At 37.1% G+C, this 26,329-nt stretch overlaps 1 protein-coding gene across 1 annotated transcript; it reads right to left on the bottom strand.

Moving 5' to 3' along the window:
- Positions 1 to 12,419: 12,419 nt before the first annotated feature.
- LOC120293668 (beta-amyrin 6-beta-monooxygenase-like) lies at positions 12,420 to 14,166 on the bottom strand. The gene is made up of 3 exons (XM_039313371.1): positions 13,212 to 14,166; positions 12,923 to 13,110; positions 12,420 to 12,809 (listed from the first exon to the last, which is right to left on the bottom strand). The coding sequence occupies exons 1-3, from the start codon at positions 14,164 to 14,166 to the stop codon at positions 12,420 to 12,422; spliced, it is 1,533 nt and encodes a 510-aa protein (XP_039169305.1).
- Positions 14,167 to 26,329: the final 12,163 nt, after the last annotated feature.

Below are 26,329 nucleotides of genomic sequence, written 5' to 3' on the forward strand. Positions count from 1 at the left end.
TGTCCTGAAATGCAAAATTGATGGGGCTTTCAAGCTTGAAAGCAACCTAAGCTCAATGGCATGTCTATGCCGAGATCACACCGGAAAGCTGATAGAAGGATTTACCCGGGATTTCGCTGCCTCCTCGCCTCCGCAGGCTAAAACCTTTGCTTTTTTGTTCACTTTACAGTACTTGATCCAATGCGAACGAACGGAGGATCCGATTGTGGTTGAATCTGACTGCTTGTTGCTGGTTAATGCTGTGATCGACAACCGCACGACGTCATGAGAGGTGCAATCCATGCTTGCTGAAGCTGCCGTTCTCTCGCGCAGGTTCTCCAGCCTTCGCGTGTGGCATTGCAAATGCGAAGCAAATTTTGCAGCCGACTGGGCCGCGAAGGCCCACCAAAAGAGAACCCCAGTTGCTAACTGGGCCGAAGAGCCCCCTTCCTGTTTGTTAGATCTTCTAGTTTCGGACACTAAAGCTGCTGGTTGTAATGGTTACATTACTTGAATGAAAGCTTTTCTTCTTTGACCCAAAAAAAAAAAGTTGACGTGCATATAAAATCTGATGCCACACGACGTCGCTGTTTCAGCATCAAGTTAGTTTTAGCTTTGACCATGGACAAGAACAACTTTTCGTGATCTTGGAGGTACGTCGTCAATATCGAACACCTGAAGAAGGCGAGGTCGTCCAACCTTAAAGCCCAGCTTCGTCCTCTGCGAGTTAAAGCAGAATTCCTTACTATCGATATGATGCAAACTTGTTATAATTCTATAATTCGAACATTTCTTCTAGCCGGCCTAACATATTTTGATATAAAATAGCTACTTAACGCAGTAATTCGAAAACTTAAAAAGTTATCTAATACTTTATTTCCAAAAGTAGTTGAGGATACTTCTTTATAGATCTATATTGAAAATTTGGATGTTAAAATTATTGCATATCGTGGAATTAATCTTATGGGTAGACATAGGAATTACCAGATAATACTTGGTATTAATTTGGCATTTTCATTGTATTTCACATTAATAATTGATGAAATAAATTAATTTTCATTGATATATAATATAATGAAAAGTACAAGAAGGGCGCGATTATATCAGATTAATTGTAAACGGAATATAACATTTCTTCTTGTCAGACGACTACATTATATGTATTTTGTAATAGGACCGTCCAGATATTACTCTATGTCTTTAATGTATATCAGATAGATAGATTTAATGTCTAGAATTCAAATAAATTAGATGGTAATTTGCAGAAAGCATTTTGAATTCTTTTAGAATTTAGAGTCAAGGTAATTTGATAAGAGCAATGGCAAATATGCTGCCGCTAATAGTAACTAAATCTCATTTCGATAGATCGGGGTGCACGGTAGTATTAAAACATCTCTCCATCTCATTATTAGAGTAAAAAATATTTTTTTTCCATCATCTTTCCAGATCAGTCATGGTCTTCAGAACTCTGATTCTAACTTTCCATGAATTTTTCGTTTCTCACATTCAATTTAAATATAAATTAAAGTTGATAATGTCATTTAATTTTACTGGAATATAGGAGTTGCGGACGGCGGGAGAGGGGTAGAGAGAGAGAGAGAGAGAGAGAGGACTGGGCTTGTATTTCTTTGGGCCTCGCATGTGGCCTCAAGTAAGATGGGCCGGTCTGATTCCTAATTGGACTGAGTAAGTCTTTCTTTTCTTTCTTCCTCATTTCTTTTACATTTATTTATTTGTTTGTTTGTTTCATTATTTGTTCTTTTTGCTATTATTGTTATCTTTTTGCAAAAGTGTACGCTCAGCAAAATTGAGGTGTCAACGCCATCCTTGTGGAGAGACCTCTTGCGTTCTCTCCAAGCATCCCTACACTAACTATTCATGAAGAAGGTTGCCTAAATACAGTTGGAGCTTTTGTGGATCCTTTGAATTAGCCCAACCGATTCCAAACATCCCCAAGTTGGATTTTAAGTTTGTTCAGTTTCCCAAATGGCAGGTCTCTTGACAGATTGACGATATAGACAAGTGCTCAACTTTTTCATGTTTTTCAACTAAGCCAAGCAAAGTTCCTTCGCAGTGCTTCATCCTCGGTTTCCCACTAATCAATACCATTTTCCATACGCAGTTCTTCAACCAAGCTTTCGAGAATGCTGGGTTCGATAACTTTGAGCATGGTGCACCTTGTCAAGTTCAAAAATCTCAACCCTATTAATTCACCTATTTCTTTTGGTGGCCAAGTTAGGAGCTACAATTCTTTCAGCTTTCCAAGAGCAATTACATTCTTTCATTTTCATTTTTTTTTTTTTTTTTTGCCCTTTTACTATTATTACCTTTTTTTTTTTTTTTTCATTTTCTACAAAAAAGTATGTTTGACATGTCGGCACAAAATAACGTGTCAATAATGAGCCTTGGTGAACCGCCCATTGGGCCGGGCCAGACCTATATATATATATAAATACATCCACAATTTAGAATGTTAAGAACTTAAGTGCGTTTCATGTCATTTATCAGACAATTAATTACACTCCGTAAGCAATCAATTGCCCGCTTTATATAATCCGAAAACAAAACCGCGATGTCTTATATTCGGTTCCTTAAATTCTTCTTGCTAGCCCATTAAAAAATCTCTCTTTTGGTCGCTAGCCCATTAAATGGTCTCTATCTCATGTGGCCATACAGAGTACTCAATTTGGGGATTTGATCCACGTGGAATTTGTTGGGTCTTCACATAATGAGAAAGTAACGATCTCCTGAAGAGTGATTATGCATACTCTGTAAAAACGTTTTGCCGTGAGATTATTATCCGAGTAAAAAAGAGGATCTCGTCCATAAGAGTGGCATCACTTAATCATGAAATACCTAACAATATTTCATGGTAGAGATTCATACACGAAGAGCTTAGACATTGGGCACATGCACATAGTTCTAGGGTAGCAATTCCACACACGAATTTAATGAACGCACCACCTTATGGATGAATTCGAATGCTCTGCGTCTTATCTTCAGTTCAAACCTGATGTCCAAACTTTCCTGAAATGATTGTGGACAGGACTTACCGAATTCGTCATTTTTTTCGTATTGAAGTGAAAAGTAAACGATGAAGACTGAAAAATTCATAGCCTGGCTTGTAGCTAACAAGTGGCCTTTCAATCTCTCCAACCTTATCTTTGGCCGCAGATCGCTCTCATGACCAGGGAAAAATAGGACTTGACCAAGAAGAATCTTAGATAATATAATATTTTATGATCTAATTTTCCACATTGTATTTCACTGGATTCTTTTGGCTGGGCGAAAGAAGACCTGCTTTGTCTTTCACTCTTTTACTTCGTAAGATTTCTTACTCAATTGGTCTCTCCATGTTTCAAAGTGTAATATATTTGTTGTAATACATAAAAAAAAATTATTGAATTGTTTGCTTATTTTAGCGGCCATTGTCATTTATAAATGGGATATATTAAAAAAAAAAAAAAGCTCCTAAAATATTGTAGAATAGGCCACTTATAATGAGGACCCGAATAATTTCTTAAATAATGGTCGTGTGGCAACTTTAGACGTTAACTTAATTACTCAGACTCTGTTTCAAGGCTTGAGACATTTTGCATGGTTGCAAATTGGAATGCGAATTGAAGGGGATAAGTACACTAATAATGCCATAAGTTGTGTACAGCGCTCACTTTGGTGCCAAAAGTTTCCGCCGGATCACTTAAGTGCCAAATTGGAGAAAAAAGATCACTTTGGTGCCACCGGCGAGAAATTCCGGCCAAAGTGATTACGTGGCATTTTTATTTTTTTTAAAAAAAGTTGCTCGGCTTTTAAACGACGTCGTTTTCCATCCTCTTCAAGAAACGACGTCGTTTTGCTCTTATACGTGGACACCCTCGCAAAAATGACGCCATTTAGCTCGTACATGGGTTGAAATTAGGGTTAGGGTTTCTCCTCGCCGCTCGGCCACCGTTGTTCGCCCGCCAACGCTCGGCCACCGTCGCTTGGCCACCATTGTAAATGCTCGACCAGGTGAGCGAGGAGGGAATGAGATTGTTGCTCAAACAAAAAGTGGCAGAAAGAATAGGAGGCGAGGCGGAGGAGGAGGAGGAAGAAGAGGGGTTGAAGATGCCACAACCGGTGCACCGCCGCCGCCGCCGCTGGTGCCGTTGTTGGTGGTGCTACTGGTGCGTTGCTGGTGTTGCTGCCGGTGCCATTCGCTGCTGGTGTCACTCTTCAAGGAAGAAGACGACGTGCCTCCTCTCTCTCTCTCTCTCTCTCTCTCTCTCTCTCTCTCTCTCTCCCCTCTCTCTCTCTCAATTTGGGGATTTAGGGTTTCGATTTGGGGGAAAAAGCCAAACGACGTCGTTTTTGTGGTTTAGATGCTGATTGTGCTCTCCGACAAGCCACGTCAGCCTAAAAAATTAATTAAAAAAAAACGCCACATCAGATTTCCGGCCGATCAAATCGGCGTTGGCACCAAAGTGAGCGTTTTTCAAATTTTTTGGCACTTAAGTGATCCGACGGAACTTTTGGCACCAAAGTGAGTGTTGTACACAACTTATGGCACCATTAGTGTACTTATCCTGAAAATGGTCGAGAAATTTGCTTTTAACCAGAATAAAAGAATATCGTTTTGTTGACCGGACTTGACGTAGCAGGTCAATAACATTTTATTGATTAACTGAAATCATATCTAGGTGAACTTAAGTTTCTTAATTAAAATTTTGAAAAACTACCCTCACTTTTTCCAATGACACGTTCTTGAAGTAATACATACTTTCTCTAACTTGGACGTGAATTTGTTCAATTCATGCCTCATGCGCCATGTATCGTTTCCTGAAAAATTAGAATTTGGTGGAGACTCATTCTCTAGGTGATACATCATTAGATCACCGTATTAAATTGAGTTTTGTACTTAAAAGCTGGATCCATATCCGAAAATTATAATTATTTAAAAGAGATCTTATAAAATTTTATAGACAACTGCTAACTGCTTTAAAAATTTAATATTTAAATGTTTTAACAGATTCATCTTAATCATGACTTCATGCAAATCAAGATGTAGCATGAAAATTTTAGTTGTATAGAATAATTAATCGAGCAATATCTCTAGTTATTCCTTGTCACATGCACGTAATCGTGGAATTTAATTTTGGCATACGTGTGAGGCGATCACATTTTTTTTAAGCGATTACATTTTTAAGACGAGAAAATGATTAAACAAAAACTGCCTCGTAGTACGACAACGGAAAAATAGTGGGAAAAGGAAGGGGTTCCATCGTGAGTTGAGACTACATATAGAGTTTTAATATCACGGAAATTATTTATTTCTGTAATAAATAATAATATGGTTTATGTGATTGCACAGAGGTCACTGTCTGTTCAACGATCTCGGAGGCGCCCCTGGTGAGTATGAAATTTAAAAGAAAAAGACTAAAACCGTGTGCTTGTGTGTGTTCATAAGGTATTAGGTCAATATTTGCAAGCCGTAAACTTTGAAAATCCCCAAAATTTGACATTGCTGCCTGAATTATTACTTACAAAATTTCCCAGAAAATGCAGATTTTGGATACATGCATCTCCACATCAAACGAAAAACGTGGTTGATTAATTGCATCAATTTTTAGGGCTCCATTTCTGGAAGGCACAAGGGTTGAAAATAAAACCATCTGCCATAACTTATTTCTCTATCCCTCGTCTCCATCGGAGTCATATGCAATTTTCTTATGTTATTCACAAGTTATTTTGTGCTAGAAATAACTACACCTAATTAACTTAGAGAACCTGCCTAAGGTGTGAGCTCGTGCGTTGCTCTTCAATCCACAAGCCATAGTTGACAAGTCTAAGTGATTTCATAGGATATGAACTCATAGTCAACATTATTTTCAAGGACCAATATAAGCATACGTCTATTCAGTTTTGTTAGTTTGCTATATTTTCTAAAGCTTGTTCTATTATAAGCGCATAAAGAAAACGACGCAGTGGACTGAATCACACCTATGGGCGTGACGTGATTGAGAAAGCGGGACATGTTTCCGTCATGCTTTGCATCATTGGTTGACGAGATGCGTGGATATGAAAGGATCGCAAAGCCTATGTTCAGAAACGTGGAAGAGAAGTGGGGAGAGCGAGCATGCGGGTCGCTAAACCCTTCGAATCGATGGTGTCGTGTGTTGCCTTCATCTAATACTTCGTTGTATTTGATGTCACAACTTTCGCATCTTGTGGCCAATGCCAAATTTATGTCTGATCCAGTCCATTTTATCTCGATTAGCATCTTGATCTATGCTTTCTTGCTTATCCGTGGTCGATTTGAGGACGACCACCTCGAATGGCCTCAATCCAAGGTCACTGGGCCGTGCTCAAGGAGCCAGAAGCATCGAGGAATCGTGGTGATGGTCGAGGGTGGAAGTGATAAGGCCGACGGGTGAAGAGAAGAGAAAGGAAATGAAAGGGAAATATAGTAACTTCTTGTTTGGTTAAAAAAGAAAGGCATCTAATTATATCTTTATGACTAGCATACGGAAAAAGACATTAAAAAACTACACATTCATATTAACAACATAAAATAAAATACAATGGGCATATCCACATGTAATATTTTCAAAATTGTTCACCTTTATTATTGAGAAAATTCTAATAAGAATTCTTGATGCAGCCCACATTGAAGACCGGCTCCCTCGACCAAGAAAATCGGCCCGCATTAAAGCTCGACGAAACCGAGAAGCCATAACGACATCTCGAGTCCATCCCGGAAGCTTGAAAGACACTTGGAAGCTCGCGTGACGCATTTACTAGCTTATAGTTTCCATGCTCTTTACTAGTTTCTAGTTCCTAAGCTGTTTAATATTTTTCTAGTTTCTAGGCTCTTTAATGCTTTCAAGTTTCTATGCTCTGTTTTTATTTCTTTGATGATATAAGCCATCCAATCCCTTGTAGAAGACAGATAACTTTTGATTAATGAAAAGCTTTGCTTGAAGCAAGTATCATGAACCTTGAATAGTTCAACCCTTGAAAACCTAGAAGAGTTTTCACTCCGTCCTTGAAGAGTCGGAGCTTTCGAAATCTGCATCCTTGAAGAGTTGCAGTCATCGATCTAGAAGAATCGGTGTCCCTTTCAACTTCCTTGGAGGCCTAGAAGAGCAACCAACGAAGTTCCTATCTTTTCCTTTTCTGTTCGTTATTTCCAACCCATTTTCGACCATCCTAAAGTGCTTATTTCAGAAAACCCAAAACACAAAAATTGTAGATCCAGAAGTCTTTGTTCATTTGGCTTTGGAATCAGGTCAATCTGATCTGTATCGACAAAGATACAACTGTTCTCCTGAGCTTGCGCAGTGCTGAAATTACTGTTCGTCCCGTTTCTTGTGCGCGAGTCACTCTCCCGATCCTATTGTTTGAGAAAGCCTCCCCTAGGCTTGCATCAATTCTCCACGCGCCATGGTAGTAAATATCATGATAAATATATGTTTATGTAAAATTATAGGTTACTTGCGATGCAGTGCAGAGTTAATATTAGTTTCGTGAAAAATATGCAGCAGGAAAATATGTGTGCTGTGAACGATTAAAGTACACATTAATTTCATGTGATCAGTATGAAAAATGAAAAAGCACACATTAACAACAATCATTAAAACAGAAGTCATGTTTAATATTTACGGTCTAAAAATTTATTATAAGAGTACTTATTTAATCAAACAAATGAAAAGGCAGAGTATACTGTGACTTATTTGAAAATGATTAAAAGATATGGACAAAGTTATTGGAGATACATCGTCCATAACAAGATAATTTAAGGATCACAACATCGCAAGTTTAAAGAAGAAAAACATGAAAGAAAATGAAAACTAACAAGGGAAAGTGTTGTTTACTCTTCGTGTTATTTTATTATTATTATTATTATTTTGGGCTAAAAGTGCGTTTTGCTTGTTAAAAGGGAACGCATGTTCCAATGACAAGTTTATTTTATTTTGTAGATATAACATAGGGCATACATGGAAGAGAGAGACAAAAAAAATATTTGTTCCTCCTACAATCCCTCCAGATTTAGAGTTATTCAAGGGGATTAGAAAAAGTAAGGAATTTTGGGATCGTAATCCCGCAAATTCACTCCAGATCCCTTCATCTCAATCCCTTCTACCACAAGAGAAATGCTTATTTAATATTTTATCTTGCTCTCTAATCCGTAATCACTTCATCCAAACTTGTAAGAAAGAAAACAAGCATGATACTACAAAATTTGAGAGAATTATAAAAAAAAATTCTTAAATCTATTATAATTATACCCACTAAGTTCTAAATCTTTTAATTAGGGAGAAGTATACTATCAGTTCCATAAGTTGTTTATAGCGCTTACTTTGGTGCCAAAAGTTTCCGTTGAATTACTTAAGTGCCAAATCGGAGGAAAAACGATCACTTTGGTGCCACCGGCAAAAGATTCCGATCAAAATGATTACATGGCTTTTATATTTAAAAAAAAAAAAATCGACAAGGCCTTTAAACGACGTCGTTTTTGTCCTCTTTAAGAAAACGACGTCGCACAACTCATTTGGGTTTTATTATTATTATTATTATTATTATTATTATTATTATTATTATTATTATTATTATTATTATTATTATTTGGAGATTGAAATTAGGGTTCCGATCCTTATCAGCCGCCAACCTAGCTCGCTCGGCTGCCGTCACTTAGCCGTTGACCTAGCTCGCTCGGCCGCCATCGCTCGGCGACATGAGGTTCGCACTTGAGCGAGATCATGGCCTTTGACGTGGTCGTCAAGTGGCCAAGTCGTGATCGAGTTGGGGTCGAAGTGGTTGGAGTTGAGGTGGAAGAGCATGAGGTCGGCGAGCAGGCTGAGCTCTTCGAGGTGGTACTCGGCGATGTCGCCATGGTTGAGGTCGACGCCAACGACGGTGCGGACGCCGAGGTCATCGGGGCGGGGGAGCAAAAGACATTGGAGTAGCCGCAGACGTCGGGCCGACTCAATTGGAGGTGAAGTTGTTGGGGTCAGAGAGGATGGCTTGCTTCGAGGCCTGAAGGGTGATGTCAGCGTTACGGAGGCGCGGGTTCTCAAAGGAGGCGGAGGGGTTGACGGCGACTTGCTCGCCACGGTCACCGAACTCGTGAAGGTAGTAGAGGAGGTGGCGGTGCTTGGCGGTGCCATGGGCGGTGGCAGAGAGGACGGCAAGGGAGGAGAAGAGGACGAAGAGGGTGGCGGTGGCCGAGATTATCCGGTAGATTTAGGGTTTAGGGTTTTGAATTGGGGGAGAGACACCAAACGATGTCGTTTTGTGGTTTACATGTTGACTGTACTCTCCGATGAGCCACATCAGCATAAAAAATTAATAAAAAAGTGCCACATCGGATTTCTAGTCAATATGAATGAAGTTTGCACTAAAATGATCGTTTTTCAAACTTTTTGGCACTTAAGTGATCCAACAGAAACTTTTGGCACCAAAGTGAGTGCCGTACACAATTTATGGCACTAATAGTGTACTTCTTCCCTTGTAATTATGTTAATTGAGTGTCAAACTTTATCACATTTTATCAGTTCAGTGAATTCGGTTAGTTTTAGCCAAAAATCGCTAACATAGATGCTAGCAATCCTAAATGGCACAATTAGCACTGTAGTAGATATTTTCTAATAATATTTTAATTTTTTTATAATTGTTTTCTTTTTTTGTTTTCTCTTCTTTCTTTTTCCTTGGATTTAAGGCCCCTAAGGATTGTCCATCATAGGTGAGGGACGGGACGCCCTTACCCAAATTTTGTCACTCAGTGAGCTCAAGACCTTATTTGAGACTAAGGCTGCATTTTGCAACTTGCCAAACAATAGAAATTTCTATTCTTTTGTTCCCGATAGTAAATTTAGAATAGAAATTTATGAGGTAAATTTTTTTTCTTGATAATAGATTTGGAATAGAATCAAGAAGAAAAAAAAAGTTGATTTTTTGTTTCCATAAACAATTCCAAAATCAAGTAAATCTATTTTTTTCTTTTTTCTCTTCTTTTCTTCTTGTTCTTCTTCCCTCTCTCTTTTTCTTCAACTGCCATCACCATCAGCCGTCAACGCCACCACCATCCGCCACCGTTGGTCGCCAGCGACTAGTTAGGTCCGACGAGCTCACAAAGGCTTGCAAGCCAAGGTGAGGTCTAACGAGCTCACTGGTGGCTCACCCAACCATCGGTGAGGCCGACCTTCGCCAGTAGCTAGGTGAGCCTCGCTTGAGCCTCTCTAGGCCACCAGCTAGCCTTGCCTAGCTAGGCAAAGCCCAACCTCACCCAAATCTAGTGAGGCCAAGCTCGCCCCACCACTAGCAAGGCTCGACCTCATCGGGCCACCGCGAGGTCGATGTCGCCTGGCTAAGGCGAGGCTAATCTCCCGGTGGCCCAGCGAGGTCGAGCCTAGTCAGCGATTAGGCAAACTCGATTGAGCCTTGACCAGTTGCTAGGGAGGCAAGGTAGATGAGGCGTGGCCTCATTAAGGGCCGGCAATGCTCCAACGTGGTCATGGCCCTCGTCTGGCCGATTAACTGGTGAAGCCAGTGACCGACAAAGCTTGAAGGAGAAGAAGAGAGAGACAAGAAAAATGAAAAGAAGAAAAGAGAAAAAATAATAAATAAATAAAATTATTTAAAAATTAAAAGAAAATGATTTGTATTAGAAATTTTTAGAATTGTATTAAACGCAATTCTATTTCGAGAACAAAAATTTTGGACAATTATCAAACATTTTAAAATGCTTAGAAATTATTTTTGGAAATAAAATAAAAATGAATTATTTCTTATCAAAAATTATTTGCAAGAATAGAACGGTTACCAAACGCATTTATCTTATTTGCGGGAATAAAATGATTACCAAACGTAGCATAAATAAACAACTTTAGAGCTTTATTTAACACAAATTCCACTTTAGGTTATTGTCTTAAGAAAATGACCTCATTTCTGACAATTCTTTGAAGTTTTCTCTAAATCTTTAAAAAGGAAAACAGGTACTTGCCTGATTGACAGCAAGCATCACAGAAGCTACCATTTCGCACGATTTGAATTTTGAGGCCTCTAGGATTGGTGATGGAGTAATGGTCAAGATCCAAGATGGCGACCATCATAAATCCAAATTGATGGATGTGACAATTTGGAATGCGGTCGATATTTATCCTGAGAAACATTCGATGTGAAATATGAGAAACCCCAAAGAGAAAAAAAAAATGATTTGACCGGAACCGCCCTACTGAAAAATTTTATTGGGCAATTTTCTTACTAAAGATATAATTGGAACAAGACCGAGAAAAAATCTCGCTAGAATAGAAAGATAATAAGAAATTGGAGCTTCCTTCCGGTCGAAGTTAGAACTTCAGGCTCAATAAAATGATCAAGTTGAAAAGCCAAAAAAAAAATTGGAAAATTGATGCAACTAATTGGTGGTCCTTCTCCCCGAAATTTAGGAATTGACAAATATGCATTTAAATTGCTGTTGAATTTAAACATGTTAACAACTTACTTTTTTATCAACATCACAGCGATTGTTTTGGCCAAGAAGCATACAACCACCTGCGTTGAAACTAACACCAAAGGGGCATTTAGGTTCAACGTACATTGGTAAACCTAGAGTGAAGTTAAATACAAACATTTGAGCTTTCACCAATTGTCAAAGAACTAATTAGCCTTAATTTAATTAAAATAATTTAATAGATAGGCACAGGTCACAAGAAAGAAAAGAATGAAGAGGTGAGTCAAGATATTTAATAGTTAGGTATATTTAACAGTTCATAAAAATTCATTAATTAGATAGTTTAAAAGACTGTACTATATGGCAATGCAACGAAGCAAAGTCAGGCAAAGAAAAAAAAACAGTAAGGTGAGGGAAGAGCAAACGCCCATAAGTATACCAGATAATCTGGAGACTTAGGAATTGGTTTTTACATAGAAAACCCTGGAACTACATGATTTTCTCTCAAGCCGACCGGATTCAATTCGGCCCTGAAAATTACTGCATTTTTCTTATACTTGTGTTTGCTTGGTTGAGTATGATCCGATATAATATGTATGTAAGTAGTTAAGGAATGCTTGTATTTGTACATGGAATTGTTAATTCTAGTTATGATATCCAATGATTTGGTAGATAAGATAATCATTTTCTTAAAATCGAAATAGATGTCCCTTCTGACTGAGTATTCCCCAAAATATTCTTCTTCTTTTTTTCCGTTATTTTTTACGAAGAGTTTCATATTCATATGCATGAAATATATGTGCTCATAGCCTCATACTGGCCGCTTATTTGATTACTTCTGGGTCAAGCGGACAAGAGAAGATATATGTGCTCAACGAAAGTTACTATAGAAAGTTTCGACTGATTTCATATAATTGAGGATTACATATCCACATTGTACATCACTTCCACTAACTTCTATTAGATCGACCGAGCATTTATTAGTCTAGGGATGAAGAAGAAAAAAAACTCAACTAGAAAAACGATGGTGTACTTCCAGCACACATATAGATTCGTATACAAGTTCTTCCATAGTATGAAGATTGCATAAGTAAGATAAATTCTTAGTTATGGGCTCGGAGGCGAATAAGAAGACCATTGGCGAAACCGGAGAGGGATTGTAGATGATCTTTTCATCTGGGATGACCTTCTGGAGCTTGAATTTAGTCACCAGATTGTGTATGAAAACAAGTATTTCGAGCCGAGCATACTCTTTTCCAGGGCACATGCGAGGTCCACCTCCAAAGGGAACATAGGTGAAAGGGGCAGGTCCATTTCCTTCAAACCTTGAGGGGTCAAATTTCTCCGGATCAGGGAAGTACTTGGGATTTTTGTGAGTTGTATACACGGTCCAAAATGTCTGGGAGAAAAAAGTTTGAGATGATCAATGCGTATGATCATTACTTGGAGACTCCATGTATTAAATCACAGCATAACCATGCCAAGGAGAAGGATCAAAAGCTAGAGATTTACCTTCCATCCCTTTGGAATTGTGTAACCAGCAAAAGTGAAGTCAGTAATCGCCTCTCTAAATGCCCCTTGTGCAGCTGGCATTAGCCTCATAGACTCGCAAGCCACATTCCAAGAATACTTCATCTTCTGGATATCATCCCAGTTCAGTAATTCGCCGAGGGCTTTAGACTTTGCAATCTCCATTTGCTCTATTGACGTGAAGCAAGTGAGTTAGATATATGCAAACTAAATCCAAAAAGGCATATTGACGTTGCCATCTTTTCTATGGAAATACGCATATGACTATTACCTTTGTAAACTTTCTCATAGATGTGGGGCAACGAAGCTAGATAGTTCACTATTACAGTGATAGACGTACTGGTGGTGTCATGACTTGCAATTAGCAATCCAAAGATCTTGTTAGACACATCCATCTCATAATAAACGCTACTGTCATCATCAACTTCGGTTAGCAATCGAGACAACAAGTCCCTCGCGTTCACATCTTTTCCCTCCAAAATCTCTTGCTTCCTTTGTCTAATGATGTTCAGAAGCTTTTTCCTTATTACTTTTCCTCCTTCAACTGCTCTGTTGAATGGCGTGCCAGGAATATTGATAGGCACCGAAGTGAATCCCGGAGCAATACGAGCAAATGGATCGGCGAATTTCGACACGACCTCAGGGTCTTTAATATTCATGAACAAGCGACACGCCAAAGCAAAGGTATAGTTCTTTGTCAAATGAAAGACCTTCACCTCCTTATGTGGAGACCAGTCACTCTCCAGGTGATCCCTAGTCATGGAGTCCATGATAGGTATGTAATGTTGGAGAGCCTCTGGTTTCAAAAACTCCGGCAGGAAGCTGCGCATTTTCTTGGGGTCATCCTTGTTGAGCTTCTCCATGGTTTCGGGGAAGATGATGACCTTCTTCATGGAGGTGGGCCACCAGGTGGTGATGTACTTGTTCTGGCCAGAGAACAAGAACTTGTTGCCGGAGGCGCCACAGAATACGGCCATGTCTTCCCCAAGCAGTGAGGTACGGAAGACCTCCGGGGAGTACTTGGCCGTGCGGTCATTTATGAACTTCTCAGGGCATCCGCTCTTCGCCGTGCCGACAAAATCCAGGGACTCGCCGATGATGGGCCATCCCTTTTTGCCAGGCGGTAGGTTAAGAGCGGAGGATTTCTTTCTGAAGACGAGGAAGAGAAGGTAAAGAGAGATGTAAAGGACGGCGAGGTAAAGAAACAGCTGGGAATAGAAATCCATCTTCTTCCTCTACTCCGAAGGCAGATACTAACACTGAGAAGAGAAAAGAAGCCAGGCTTGAGGATGAAGAGAGGACGGCAAGATTGTGGCTATTTATAGACGAGATTTGTACGAAGTTGCTATAATCTCATTTCGCTCTCTTTCCACGTCCTTTGCAAAATGTAAGTGTATACACACATTAAGTGCTTTGACCCCAAGTGTTGTCGAGGCTGTTTTTTCTCCTGTTGGCTAGCTTGGCTAAAATTTTTTAATGCTATTGATGTGACGTGACGATTTATCAATTGTATAAAATAATATTTTAGGTGTAATTAATTTTTATTAATATTTAATAAAATTGTCTCCACTATTTTTTTTACAACATGTTAGCGTAATATATGCTTTCTCTAATCTTGAGTTAAATTAGTTTAATTCAGGCTAAAGCACATCACAAGTGCTAAAATTTGGTACAGGTAGACACTTAGGGCATGCATGACAACTATTCTATTTTAGTTTCAGAATTATTTTTCTATTTCAAACTTGTTTTTAGAATAGAAATTCATTAAGCAATGCAATTTCATTTTTATTCCTAGAACAAATTTTTAGTCTAGAAATAGATTTAGAATAGAAATGAGAAGTAAAAAAATTTAATTCTCTATTTCTGAAATAGAAATAAGAAATAAATACTATTCTCATTGCTCATCCTTGCCACTAGCCAGCTGCCCACTAGCCTCTGCTACTTGCCACCCACCACAAATCACTAACCGGCATTCATTGCCATTGCCAATTGTCAACAGCCGTTCACTATTGCCGCTGCCCACTAATTGCCCCCTACCGATTGCCACCGGCGACCCACGTTGTTCGTCATCAACTAGAGGGAGAAATTTTATGTTATTATTAAATGAATTTTTATTTTTGGAATAAAAACTTTGTGTTGTTATCAACATATTTTTGCTCATAAATTCATCCATAAATCAATTTCTAATCAAAATAGTTATCATTTACGTCTTTAAATGCCAAAACTTCCAAAATGTATACATGAGTACCACTTTTTTCAAAAAAAAAAAAAAAAAAATGGACACTCAATTGCCAACATTGACAAAGGTAGCCGAAAATCCGACGTAGCTTATTTTTAATAATATAAGTGGTCTACGTGGCTTGCCATAATGCTTACTCAACAATAAACATGCAAAACAACATTGTTTTGCCCCCAAATTAATTTAATATTAATTAAAAGTAAATTAAAAAAAAAAATTATTTTAAAAAACTCAACAACGAACATGCAAAACATCATTTTGCCCCAAATTTATTAATCTAATATTAATTAAAAATAAATTAAAAAATTGAATTATTAAAAAGAGTAGGCAGCAGGGTTTAGCGAGGGCTGTGGATGCCCTTGCCGAATGCTGTTGCCTCCTTTGTTTTTTTAATTTAGTTTTTAAATTTATTTTAATTAATTTGTATATTAAAAATCAATTTTAGGGCTTAAAGAGCCTCGTGGATACTTTTTCTTTAAAATATTGCAACGTGGATAATTTTTTTAAAAGGATTGCCACGTGGATAATTTTTTAAAGAAAATTACCACCTCGGTAAAAAAGGTCGTTAGAAAATGCCACATCAACAATTCAGTCAGAATTTCTCACAATTAACACTTAAATGTTCCGTTCTTTTTTTCGATTTTGATATTTAAATATACATTTTGAAAGTTTTGGTACTTAAATATCTAATAGTGTCAAGTTTTGGCACTTGCAGTGTTTAGCACTCTTTAATTCATCACTTGTGTCCCGTCAACCGTTCCCTAAAATACAGAATTTTTTTGGGAAACATTCTATAAGTCATGTTGCGTTATCATCACATTAAGTCGAATTGGGTAATTAAAACACGATTTTGAAATCGAAAATCCTAACCATTTGAGAAAGATCCATCCTAATCGTGTGAGTGCCGGCAATTCAAGATATGGCACCAATTTAGGACTATCGCCATGTGCTTTTGCGTGGTCATCCGGTTATTTGGTCAATGTTTGCCAGCTATAACACTTCGAAAATCCCAACACGTGACAACGGGGAGAAGTGTTAAAAAAGTCATAAACCTTTTATATTTTTGTCAACTTAGTCCTAATTTTTTTTTTTGCACCAACTTAGTCCTAAACCTTTTTTTTTTTGCATCAATTTAGTCCTAAACATTTTTACTTTGCGTCGATTAAATTCTTTCCAACCAATTTTGACCAGATTTTGCTGATTGAGTGTTGGCCTGCTAACATGGCTTCATCAGCACTGACATAGATAATTTTTAATAATATTTGAATATTTTGAATTTCTTTTTCTTTTTCTTTTTTTCTTTTTTTCTTCTCATCTTCCTTCCTCTAGTCAGTCACCTAACCTCAACACGACTAGAGGAGATAGCTGGTGAGGTCGAAGTTGACCTCGTCGGCCACCTCACTAGTGGCCACGAGGGCAGCCTCATGTTGGGCAGCGAGGCTTGACCCTTGCCAGATCGAGCAAGGCTAAGCCTCACCCGCTCAACGCTAGGCCAACTTCAGGTTACCCAAGCCTCACCAACTTGACGCAAGGCCGCCCTCCAGGCCTAGGCAGCCTTGAGTCGGCCTCACTGACCATGGGCAAGGCTTGCCAGCTCGACTCAAGGCTGAACCATGGGTAAGGCTTGACCCTCATAGCCACTGGTGAGGTGGCCAGCAAGGTCAACCTCGACCTCGCCAATCGTCGCCTCTAGTTGGTTGCCAAGGTCCCGTGACCGACTGAAGGAAGGAAGAGAAGAAAAAATAAAGAAAAAATAAAAAGAAAATAAAAAATTCAAAAGTATTATTAAAAGTTGTCCATATTAGTGTCGATGAGACCATGTCAGTCGGCCAATATCCAATTAGCAAAATCTGACCAAAATTGGCCGGAAAAGACTAATTGGCACAATGTAAAAAAGTTTAGAACTAATTAGCACAAAAAAAAAGTTTATGACTAAATTGATACAAGTGCAAAAGGTTTAGGATCTTTTTAACACTTCTGCCAATGACAATGCTGCCAGCGTTCTTACTCATGAATTTTCCAGAAAAGGCATATTGTGTCCAAGCATTTCCACCCGACAGAAAACGGTAATTAAGTTATTACGTTAAACTTTTGGGTTTCAGTTTCTTGAACGCATATAGTGCACATTATCAAAAATCTTGTTAACCGCAATTACTTATTTTTCGATCACTAATCTCCATCGAGTCATATATTGTTTTTGCTAGATATAATTAAACCCAAATAACTTGGAAAACCTTTCTAGAAAGGAACAAAAGACAGTTACCGTGCGTTGCTCTCTAATCCACGAAGTCAAAGTTGACGAGCATAAATAATATCCCCAGATATGTACTCATACGGAGTCATACTTAAACATCTTCCTCAAGGACAAACATGTCATTTAATATTCTAAAGCTACGAGTCAACGTGGAACATATGAAGAAATGAGACGTCGTCGTAACGCCTATTGAACCAAATGGCAATTCAACCTTTCCAACGTTATCCTCGGCCGGTTGCCGAGAATGTTCCAAAATTTTGTCTTGGTGAGAGATTTTTTCCCGAATTTGTTTTTTTTTTCTTTTGGGTTATATCAATGATGACTAAAAGAGATTGGAGAGATGCATTATGTAGTTTATAATAAAGCTAGTAGTAGCAAAGAGTTCAGAATATTTGGTATTCTAGGACTGTGCTTAATCATTTTTTATGGGTGACAATTATTTTAATTGTTGCCTTATTGCCTTGACTAACTGTAATTCTTCGAGCGAAGGTCAGCTTGAGTAGTTTGAACCATATGATAAGAACGTCTTGCAAATAGAAATCACTAATCGGTTTGTATAAAAAAAAGAAGACGTAAGCAAAAATATTTAAGAAACTTTTTAGATCGCTTATAGTTTGGTTTGTGATGTTTTATGAGATTATTCTTTTTCAACATTTTGCAAGAGATGGATATCATCTGACAATTTTTAGATTTAGAACACCTGAGAAGCATTTCGCCCATAAAATCACTTTTAAAAAAAATAAAAATAAAAATAAGAGAAAACTGTAAAAGGTATACGGTAGTTTGTGGCATAGTTCTTCTCTGTGGATTTAAATTTTCTCTCCTAATTATGCTCGCATAATTCTTATGTTTTTCTCAAAATTTTCCACCCAAATTATTTTCTCTACTAAACATGGCAAATTGAACTTCAAGTTCCCAAGAGTGTGTGTTTCGTCCCCTTTTTTGGAAATTCTGTTGATGATGAACTTGGATTCTGAACTGAATGAGAGTTGAAAATTTGATTACTGATGTCCAAATTGGAGGTCTTCATCTTTATCCTTTCTCGTTTATATGTTTCTTTTGGTTCTATATGATAAAGTTAATTATGTGCATTTTAAAATTCTAATTCCTGGCTCATTGATGTTACAGCTTATGCAATTTTAAAGCCAAAGCAAGTGATGATATCACAGCGAATGAGCAGTAATAATATCGGTCAAAATATTTTGCTCTTCTTTCCATTCTCTTCTTTCTTATATGCATTTGAGGAGGCAAGCATTGTGGAAAAGTTATATATTTCATGTTCTTTTGTTTCGTGAAAATCATTATAAAATTTTGCGTTAACCTTTCTGTAAATTCCCCTTGTTAAACGTAATTGTACCATCTTATAACCAAGATTTGTCGATGTTGACAACTCGAAAACGTCTGGAGGTATTCATCTCTAGTCTCGTCTATTGGTTGGCGTGGAAGCTTCAATTCAAAGTGGATCAGCTTTGGGTAATTTAACATTATAAACCGCATGAAAAACATGATTCTTTTTTTCTAAGAAAAAAATATTTTTAAACAATATTTTTTAATGCGTATATTGCCCTAACTTTCCGTGTTGTCCATACGTTAATCTATTTTTCAGTTGGCTATCTTCGCTGAAGTCATCAATTTATCAATTATGAGGGTGTGAAGTCAAAGCCAATCACATAATGTCTTGAGTCTGTTAGACGGAGCCCCATACACATGAATCATGACATATTTGTTTTATCTTTTGTGATACACGTTCTACCTTTTGATTCAATTAATTAGCACAACACGAGAAAACCATCCTATCCATGTGAATTAAGTAATACTGTATCCAAGCGGTGACCGACAGATTGCGTCACCTCTTCCGTCACAAGTAGGTGCAATCCCGCTGCGACCGATTTGAGGGCACGAGCCAGACTCGGTGACTCAGCCACAAAGAGAAACGCCATTGTGGGTCGATCCTGGCAATGCGAGGGGCAACTGTGGCTGCTATCCTCAACGTTGTCATCGTCATGGAGGCACCACCTTTGGTTGGGGGAGGGAGGGAGGGACCGTTGGGTTTCAAACTCCAAAGTGTGCACCCACAGATGCTTGAAACGAGCAGTGGTGTTGTAAGGGCACTTACGGTTAGTCTTTCCGACAAAACAGTAGCAAATAATTTCGAGCTAGCAAACAATTTAAGCAAAATGAGCAAGCAGGAGTGTTGCTACACATTTGACTGCCCATTTTTGTTCAAACACCAGTGTGCTTTTGTGCAAAGATTAATTTTCTTTGAAGGGATGATCGGCAAAAACAAAATGACCATAAATTGGAGAAGGGAAAGCCAAGATTGTCCGAATCAATTTTACCTTTAAGTTTCTTCCGGGAATGAAAGACAAGAAAGAGCATGAAAACCAGGTCATGCGACAAAATTAAGTACGATACATAATCAGATCACTTGCTGCACTGCATTCAGAGAACATTGCAAAGAATTCTTGAGAGAGTTTCGATTCTTCCTCCACGACTGATGTAGAAAATTTGTTGGCACGCAATTTTTTTATTTATTTATCGGGACATTCAATCTTTAGCTTTGTATTTTGTGAAAGCGAATCATGCGTTGTTTGAAAGTCCTTGCCCTAAATTGCCCTCATTATCATAAAACATCTACTTCAATGATTCTACGTTCTAGGATCCTCTACTTTGGTCTTAAGCTTATTGGGGGCGATTCTGGGGTCCCATATGAAAAAAAGGACCTCCATCCCATGTGCAATATTGACTGGCTATAGCCAGTTATTTGTAGTTTACTTTGGTTGTAGACAGTTGTGAATTAAAAGTGTAAGATAATTTTTGAATTTGCAAATATCTAAAAACATAAGGTTAATTTAACGATGATGAAACTAATTTTGTGAACATGGCATATAACTTACAAACATCATTTGGCATTTATGATACAATAAGGTACGTCACTACGATTAGGTTTTGTTGACAATTTACCAAGAATTTTGACCCCAAAAAAAAAAACAATTTACTAAGAATGAGTATAATTAAGATCATCAAGGATTAGCACTCGCTCAATTTACTAATTATAAGAGAAATTACAAGTTGAAAGGTGAATTATTTCCTATATGATAAATTACTATTTGGAATTATTTATTATAAAGTAGAATACTGTCTTAGGAAATGTTACTACTTTTAAAGTAAATTACACAGTTTGTAACTTGAGAATGCTTACACTTAGTAATTTCCTTATAACATAGTAAGTTACCTCAAACCATTACATGTGATATATTAGTTGGTTGACCTAAAGCTATGATGAATGGCTGAACTCCTCACCAATTAATTGCACTTATCGTTCGTAATATTTTATTAAAAATAGAAACATTCCTTTACACTTCGTTTGCTGGGGATGTTTTCACTAGAAATTATCTAATATTAATGTAATTGCTTTATATAGTCATAATTGGTAGTTCGTTATTTTTTGTATTTTTCCATTATTAATAGTGAATTCCCTTTATATTTCATAACTCGACAATAATATTCCTGAGTAACTGTGCTACAATGGTGTAATTTTTCTCAACATGCCATAACTCGTTGTTCCTGTCCTTAATAATTATATCTCCAACAATTGTAATTTTACTGAAATTGCCATCATCTTAATAGTACCAGTAGTTACTACATTCATTTTTTGCATAGTAATTTACTATAAAGTTTGTAACGAGAATGCTTTGATGGTAAATTACCGTCTTAAAAGATTATTACTTTGATAATAGGTTATTTATTTTGTAACGTGAGAATGCTTACAATCGTATTAAAATTGTAATTTCCTTGCAAGATTACCTCAAACCATGGCGTGTGATATATTATTTGGTAATTATAATTCCTCGTAATCTGATTGCACCTATTATTCTTAAAATTGTATTAAAATTGTAACATTTATATACATCACTCAACTCGGGGATGTTGTCACTAGTTATCCAGTCATATTATAATTTTCATCAATTAGTCAAAGTCGGTAGTTCGTTATTTTTCCATTATTAACAATAACTTGCTTCTGTACTTCGTAACTCGTCAGATCATGACTTGTAGGGTCATTATGATTCTTATAAGTGGTCTTCTTTTAAAGCAGGGTCAGATCTTCACGAGATTGTGATGTTGACCATGTGAGTTGCAATGACTTCCACGGCAGCAACTTATGCCATCTTTATTTTCACACTAGATAGCAAAAGGAATACTGCATATGAAATAGTTGGGTTGGCAGGGTTGGCATGGGCTTTATTGATGGCTTTAGTTTTCCTATGCCACCTTGTATGATTAATGGACGTTTTTGGACATTATATGGTTTTTCCCACATTGGGCTTTCCATGTTATATCCTTGGTATTGTTATTTTTTGTTTACTTATCATTTCAGCATTATATTTGCATATTGTGAGGATAAATATTGCTATTTGTTGTTGGGGATTAAAAGAATTTCAGTTGATTTAGTTTCAGGAGACAAATTGATCCTAGATTATGTTTGGCTCACGGTGAATTATTATCACTGATTCTCCCCAATAAAGTGGTTTCAAAGCTAGAGTTGAGAAACTAGTTATTAATGGAGAAAACTAGCAACTCTATGTTTAAGTTAAATGCCTCGAATTATTCTATTTGAAAGCCTCGGATGGAAGACGTGTTATATTATAAAGACTTGTTTGATCTGATTGAGGGTGATTAAGTCAAAGGAGATAAGGAGACAAAGAATGGAAGAAAATGAATTGGAAAATAGTTGGATTTATTCGACAATGGATTGATGATATTATGTTCCGTCATATTGCTGAAGAAACGAAAGTGGATATTTTGTGGAAGAAATTACAAGATCTCTATAAGAGGAAAACTCCACAAACTAAAGTTTTTTCTAGTTAAACAACTTGTAAATTTGAGATATAAGAAAGGGAGTAGCATGTCAGAACACTTGGGTGAATTTCAAGATATTGCAAATCAATTAACAAATCTTGAGATCGATCTTGATGATGAGTTGCAAGCATGCTTATTATTTGATACTCTTCCAAATAGTTTGGACATCTTGGTTGTGGTGTTAAAATAATTCAGCTCCTTATGGTGTGCATCCTATGACTATGGTTAAAGAAAGCTTATTCAATAATTATGCTTCTACTTGTCATAGAAAATAGGGTGAGTCGTCAATCAAGAAGGTTCCAAAGAAATGATAATTGCAACAAGTCAAGAGGAAAGCCGAAATCAAGACTAAGGAGGAGTATGAAGCGTTACAATTATAGTAAGATAGGACATTATGCAAAAAAGTGTTAGTTGCCAAAGAAAGATAAATCTCATGATAGAAATGGAGATTGAAAGAAAGAAGAGAAACAAGTTACAAAGACAGTTGCATCCGATAGAGATATTGTGTTCGTATGTAACGACGGATGTATGAACTTTACACACCAAGACTTTATGTGGGTTGTTGATTCCATGGCTTCTTTTCATGTCACTTCATGATGTAATTACTTTGCTTCGTATCATGGTGGTGATTTTGGTTGTGTTAAGATGGGAAATAGTCGTGTTTCTAAGGTTATTAGCATGGAAGATGTTTATTTGGAAATTGATGTCAGATGCAATTTGCTTTTAAAAAATGTGAGACACGTTATGGATATTCGACTTCACTTGATCTCCATGGGTGTCTTAGATGATAATGGTTATTGCAATTCCTTCTTTGACAACTAAAGATTCCATATTAGTGGCAATAGGTAAGAAGACAAGCTTTTTCTATACCATGCAAACTAACTTGATTAAATGAGAGGTAAAAGCAATGGAGGATTCCTCAATTGATTTGTGGCATATGAGCCTTGGTCATCTTTGCGAGAAAGGGCTTAACACTCTTGCTAGGAAGAATCTTCTACCATTGAAAGAGAGAAATTTGAAGGATGCACTCATTGCCTTACGAGTTAACAACACAGATTATCATTTCATAGTTCCTCTCCACACACAAAATAAAATGTGTTTGATTTAGTTCATACTAATAGTTGTTGCATGGATGCTAGAACACTTATAGGTGCATTATATTTTGTGACATTTATTGATGATTGCTCTAGAAAAATATGGATTGTTACTTTGAAATCTAAAGATCAGATGCTTGCGGCTTTCAAACAATTTCATGTCAACATGAAAAGAGAAACTAGGAAGAAGTTTAAATGTATTTGAACTGACAACAGTGGTGAATATAGAGGCCCGTTTGAATATTATTGCAAGGATTGTGGTATCAAGTTTAAGAAAACTATTCCAAAGATACCACAACAAAATGGAGTAGCGGAGAGAATGAACCAAACAATAAATGATAGCATTTGGTGTATGCTCTCATCCGAGGTTGCCTAATCCATTTTGGGGTATAGCAATGAGAATGATAGTACTTAATAAATCTTTCTCCATCATTTCCTCTAAAGAAGAATATTCCGCAAAAAGTTTGGAATCGCAAAAATATTTCCTACAATCATCTAAAAATGTTCGATTGTCAGGCATTTGTGCATATTCCAATAGATGAAAGATCCAAACTTGATAATAAGTCTAAACAGTGTATCTTCTTAGGTTTTGGACATGAAGAGTTTGGCTACAAGTTATAGGATCCAATTGCAAATAAAGTCATTAGAAGTCAGGATGTGATGTTCTTTGAGTATCAAATTATTGAAGACATTGACAAGGCAGAGAGACTAAAGAATATAACTCAACATTCGGTTAATTTCAACCCAAATCCTCCTGCCATTGGTGGAAATCATGGTGAAATGCATGGAAATCATGAAGATGGTGTATCCTCACATAATGTTAATTCTTCAGTTGAGATAGGTGAAATAGTTAAGCAAGAGCAGCCCATTGAATCAATTGAGCCAGTTGAGCAAGGGCTACCTACCCTACCTCAAGTTAGAATATCTGAAAGAGAGTATAGACCTTCTAAAAAATATTTGACTCATTGATGTAGGAGAGCTAGAAACTTATGAAGAGGTTATGTCATGTGAACGAAAGAATGAGTGGCATGAAGTTATGCAAGAGGAGCTTAAATTCTTACATGAGAACCGCATATTTGAATTGGTGAAATTGAACAACTTCATGTAAAGGCAGTTTTTCTTCATAGAGACCTAAAAGAAGAAATATATATGAAGCAACCGAAGGGTTTTGAAGTTGAAGGCAATGAGTGTCTTGTATGTAGATTGAGAAATAACTTATATGATCTAAAGCAAATGCCAAAGAAATTTGAATTATTCATGGAAGAATAAGGATATGGTAAGAAAACTTTGATCATTGTGTCTTTATACAAAGATTTTCAAATAATGATTTCTTATCCTTCTACTTATGTGGAAGACATGTTGATAATTGGGCATGATGCTAAGAAAATCAAGAGCTTGAAAAATGAGTTGAGTAAAGTTTTAGGCCCAGCCAAGCAAATCTTATGCAGACGAATCACTCGTGATTGGAAGAATAAGAAACTTTAGTTATCTCAAGAGAGATACATCGAAAAGGTGCTTAAAAGATTTAACATAAGTTCATATAAACCAGTAAGTACTCCATTTGCAGGTCATTTCAAGTTGAATAGTAATGAGTGTCCAAGTGAGAAAGAGAATAAAGAGATGAAGGAAATTCTTTATGCATCGGCCATAGGTAGTTTGATGTCCGTCATGATTTGTACAAGACCTAATATTGCTCATGTAGTTGGTGTTGTAAGTAAATCTCTCTTAAATCCAAGTAAGGAGCATTTGACCGATGTTAAATGGATTTTAATATATCTTAGAGGCACTTCTGCACTTTGCTTGTATTATGAAAATGTGAAGCCTTAGTTGAGTGACTATTTGGATGCAAATTATGCCGGTGATGTTGATTCGCGAAAGTCCATGCCAGGTCACAGAATGATTTTTGCAAAGAGAGATGTTTCATGACAATCAAGATTACAAAAATATATTGCTTTGTCCGCAACGGAAGCAAAGTATGTTACTATTACCAAAGGAGGAAAAAAAACTCTTGTGGATACAAAATTCCTATAAGAGTTGGGTTTGAAGTAAGAGAAGCTTGTTCTATATTGTGATAGCATGAGTGCTCTCTATTTTAGCAAAAATCCGGTATTGCATTCAAGATTGAAGCATGTTAATGTCAAATATAATTGAATCCAAGAGAAGTTAGAAGAGAAGCTCTTCCTACTTGAGAAAGTTCACACTGACAACAATGGATCCGACATGATGACCAAAGTATTGCCCGTAATGAAGCTTAACTCTTATAGAAGAAAAGCAATCATGATAGATCTTCCCACATGAGGCGGAAGGGGAGATTTGTTAGCTAAGTCCATCTCATTTGTGGGGCCCAATCAATATGTACATAAAAAGAAAAAAAAAGAAAAAAAGAAAGAGAAGTGGCTTCGTGCGTGAGTGCGCCCAAAAAGTGAGGAGAGGGAGAGAAAAAACAGAAACTACCAATTAAAAGGCCAAACGTTAATGGAGTCGGCTCAAATTTGAATATGTTGTTCGTGAGACTGACAGTTATGATTTGATGGTTTTCGTTCATTGAGAATTGCCTCCGAATTCTCCAATTGTAGTTAGGGTTTTCTTGATTCAATTTTGTTTATCCACCTATGGGGTGAGAAAATATGGTTGTAATATCAATGTTAAGCCTCTAGTGTGTGACTAGAGAATAATACTTTGTGCATCCTACTATTCTTAGTAAGTAATGGATGGTTTTGGGCGGCCCGTGTTTTTTCCCGCATTGGTTTTTCCACATTATTTTAGCATTATATTTGCATATTGTGATGATATATATTGCTAATTGTTGCTAAGGGTTAAGAGAGTTTCGATTGATTTAGTTTCGGGGGAGAAATTAATCATGGATTTGTTTGGCTCGTGGTGAGTTATTGTCCCCAATTCTCCCCCATAGTTTTAAGCATGTTGAATTTATGTAAAGGATG

This window comes from Eucalyptus grandis, chromosome 5, assembly GCF_016545825.1.
Source record: "Eucalyptus grandis isolate ANBG69807.140 chromosome 5, ASM1654582v1, whole genome shotgun sequence".
NCBI classification, from domain to species: Eukaryota; Viridiplantae; Streptophyta; class Magnoliopsida; order Myrtales; family Myrtaceae; genus Eucalyptus; species Eucalyptus grandis.

Bases quoted from the DNA above. Each gene is read 5' to 3' on its own strand.
- LOC120293668 (XM_039313371.1), bottom strand. From the start codon at position 14,166: ATGGATTTCTATTCCCAGCTGTTTCTTTACCTCGCCGTCCTTTACATC. The intron at 13,111-13,211 runs GTAATAGTCATA...TCACGTCAATAG, and splicing joins CTATGAGAAAGTTTACAAAG to AGCAAATGGAGATTGCAAAG. The intron at 12,810-12,922 runs GTAAATCTCTAG...TTTTTCTCCCAG, and splicing joins CAATTCCAAAGGGATGGAAG to ACATTTTGGACCGTGTATAC.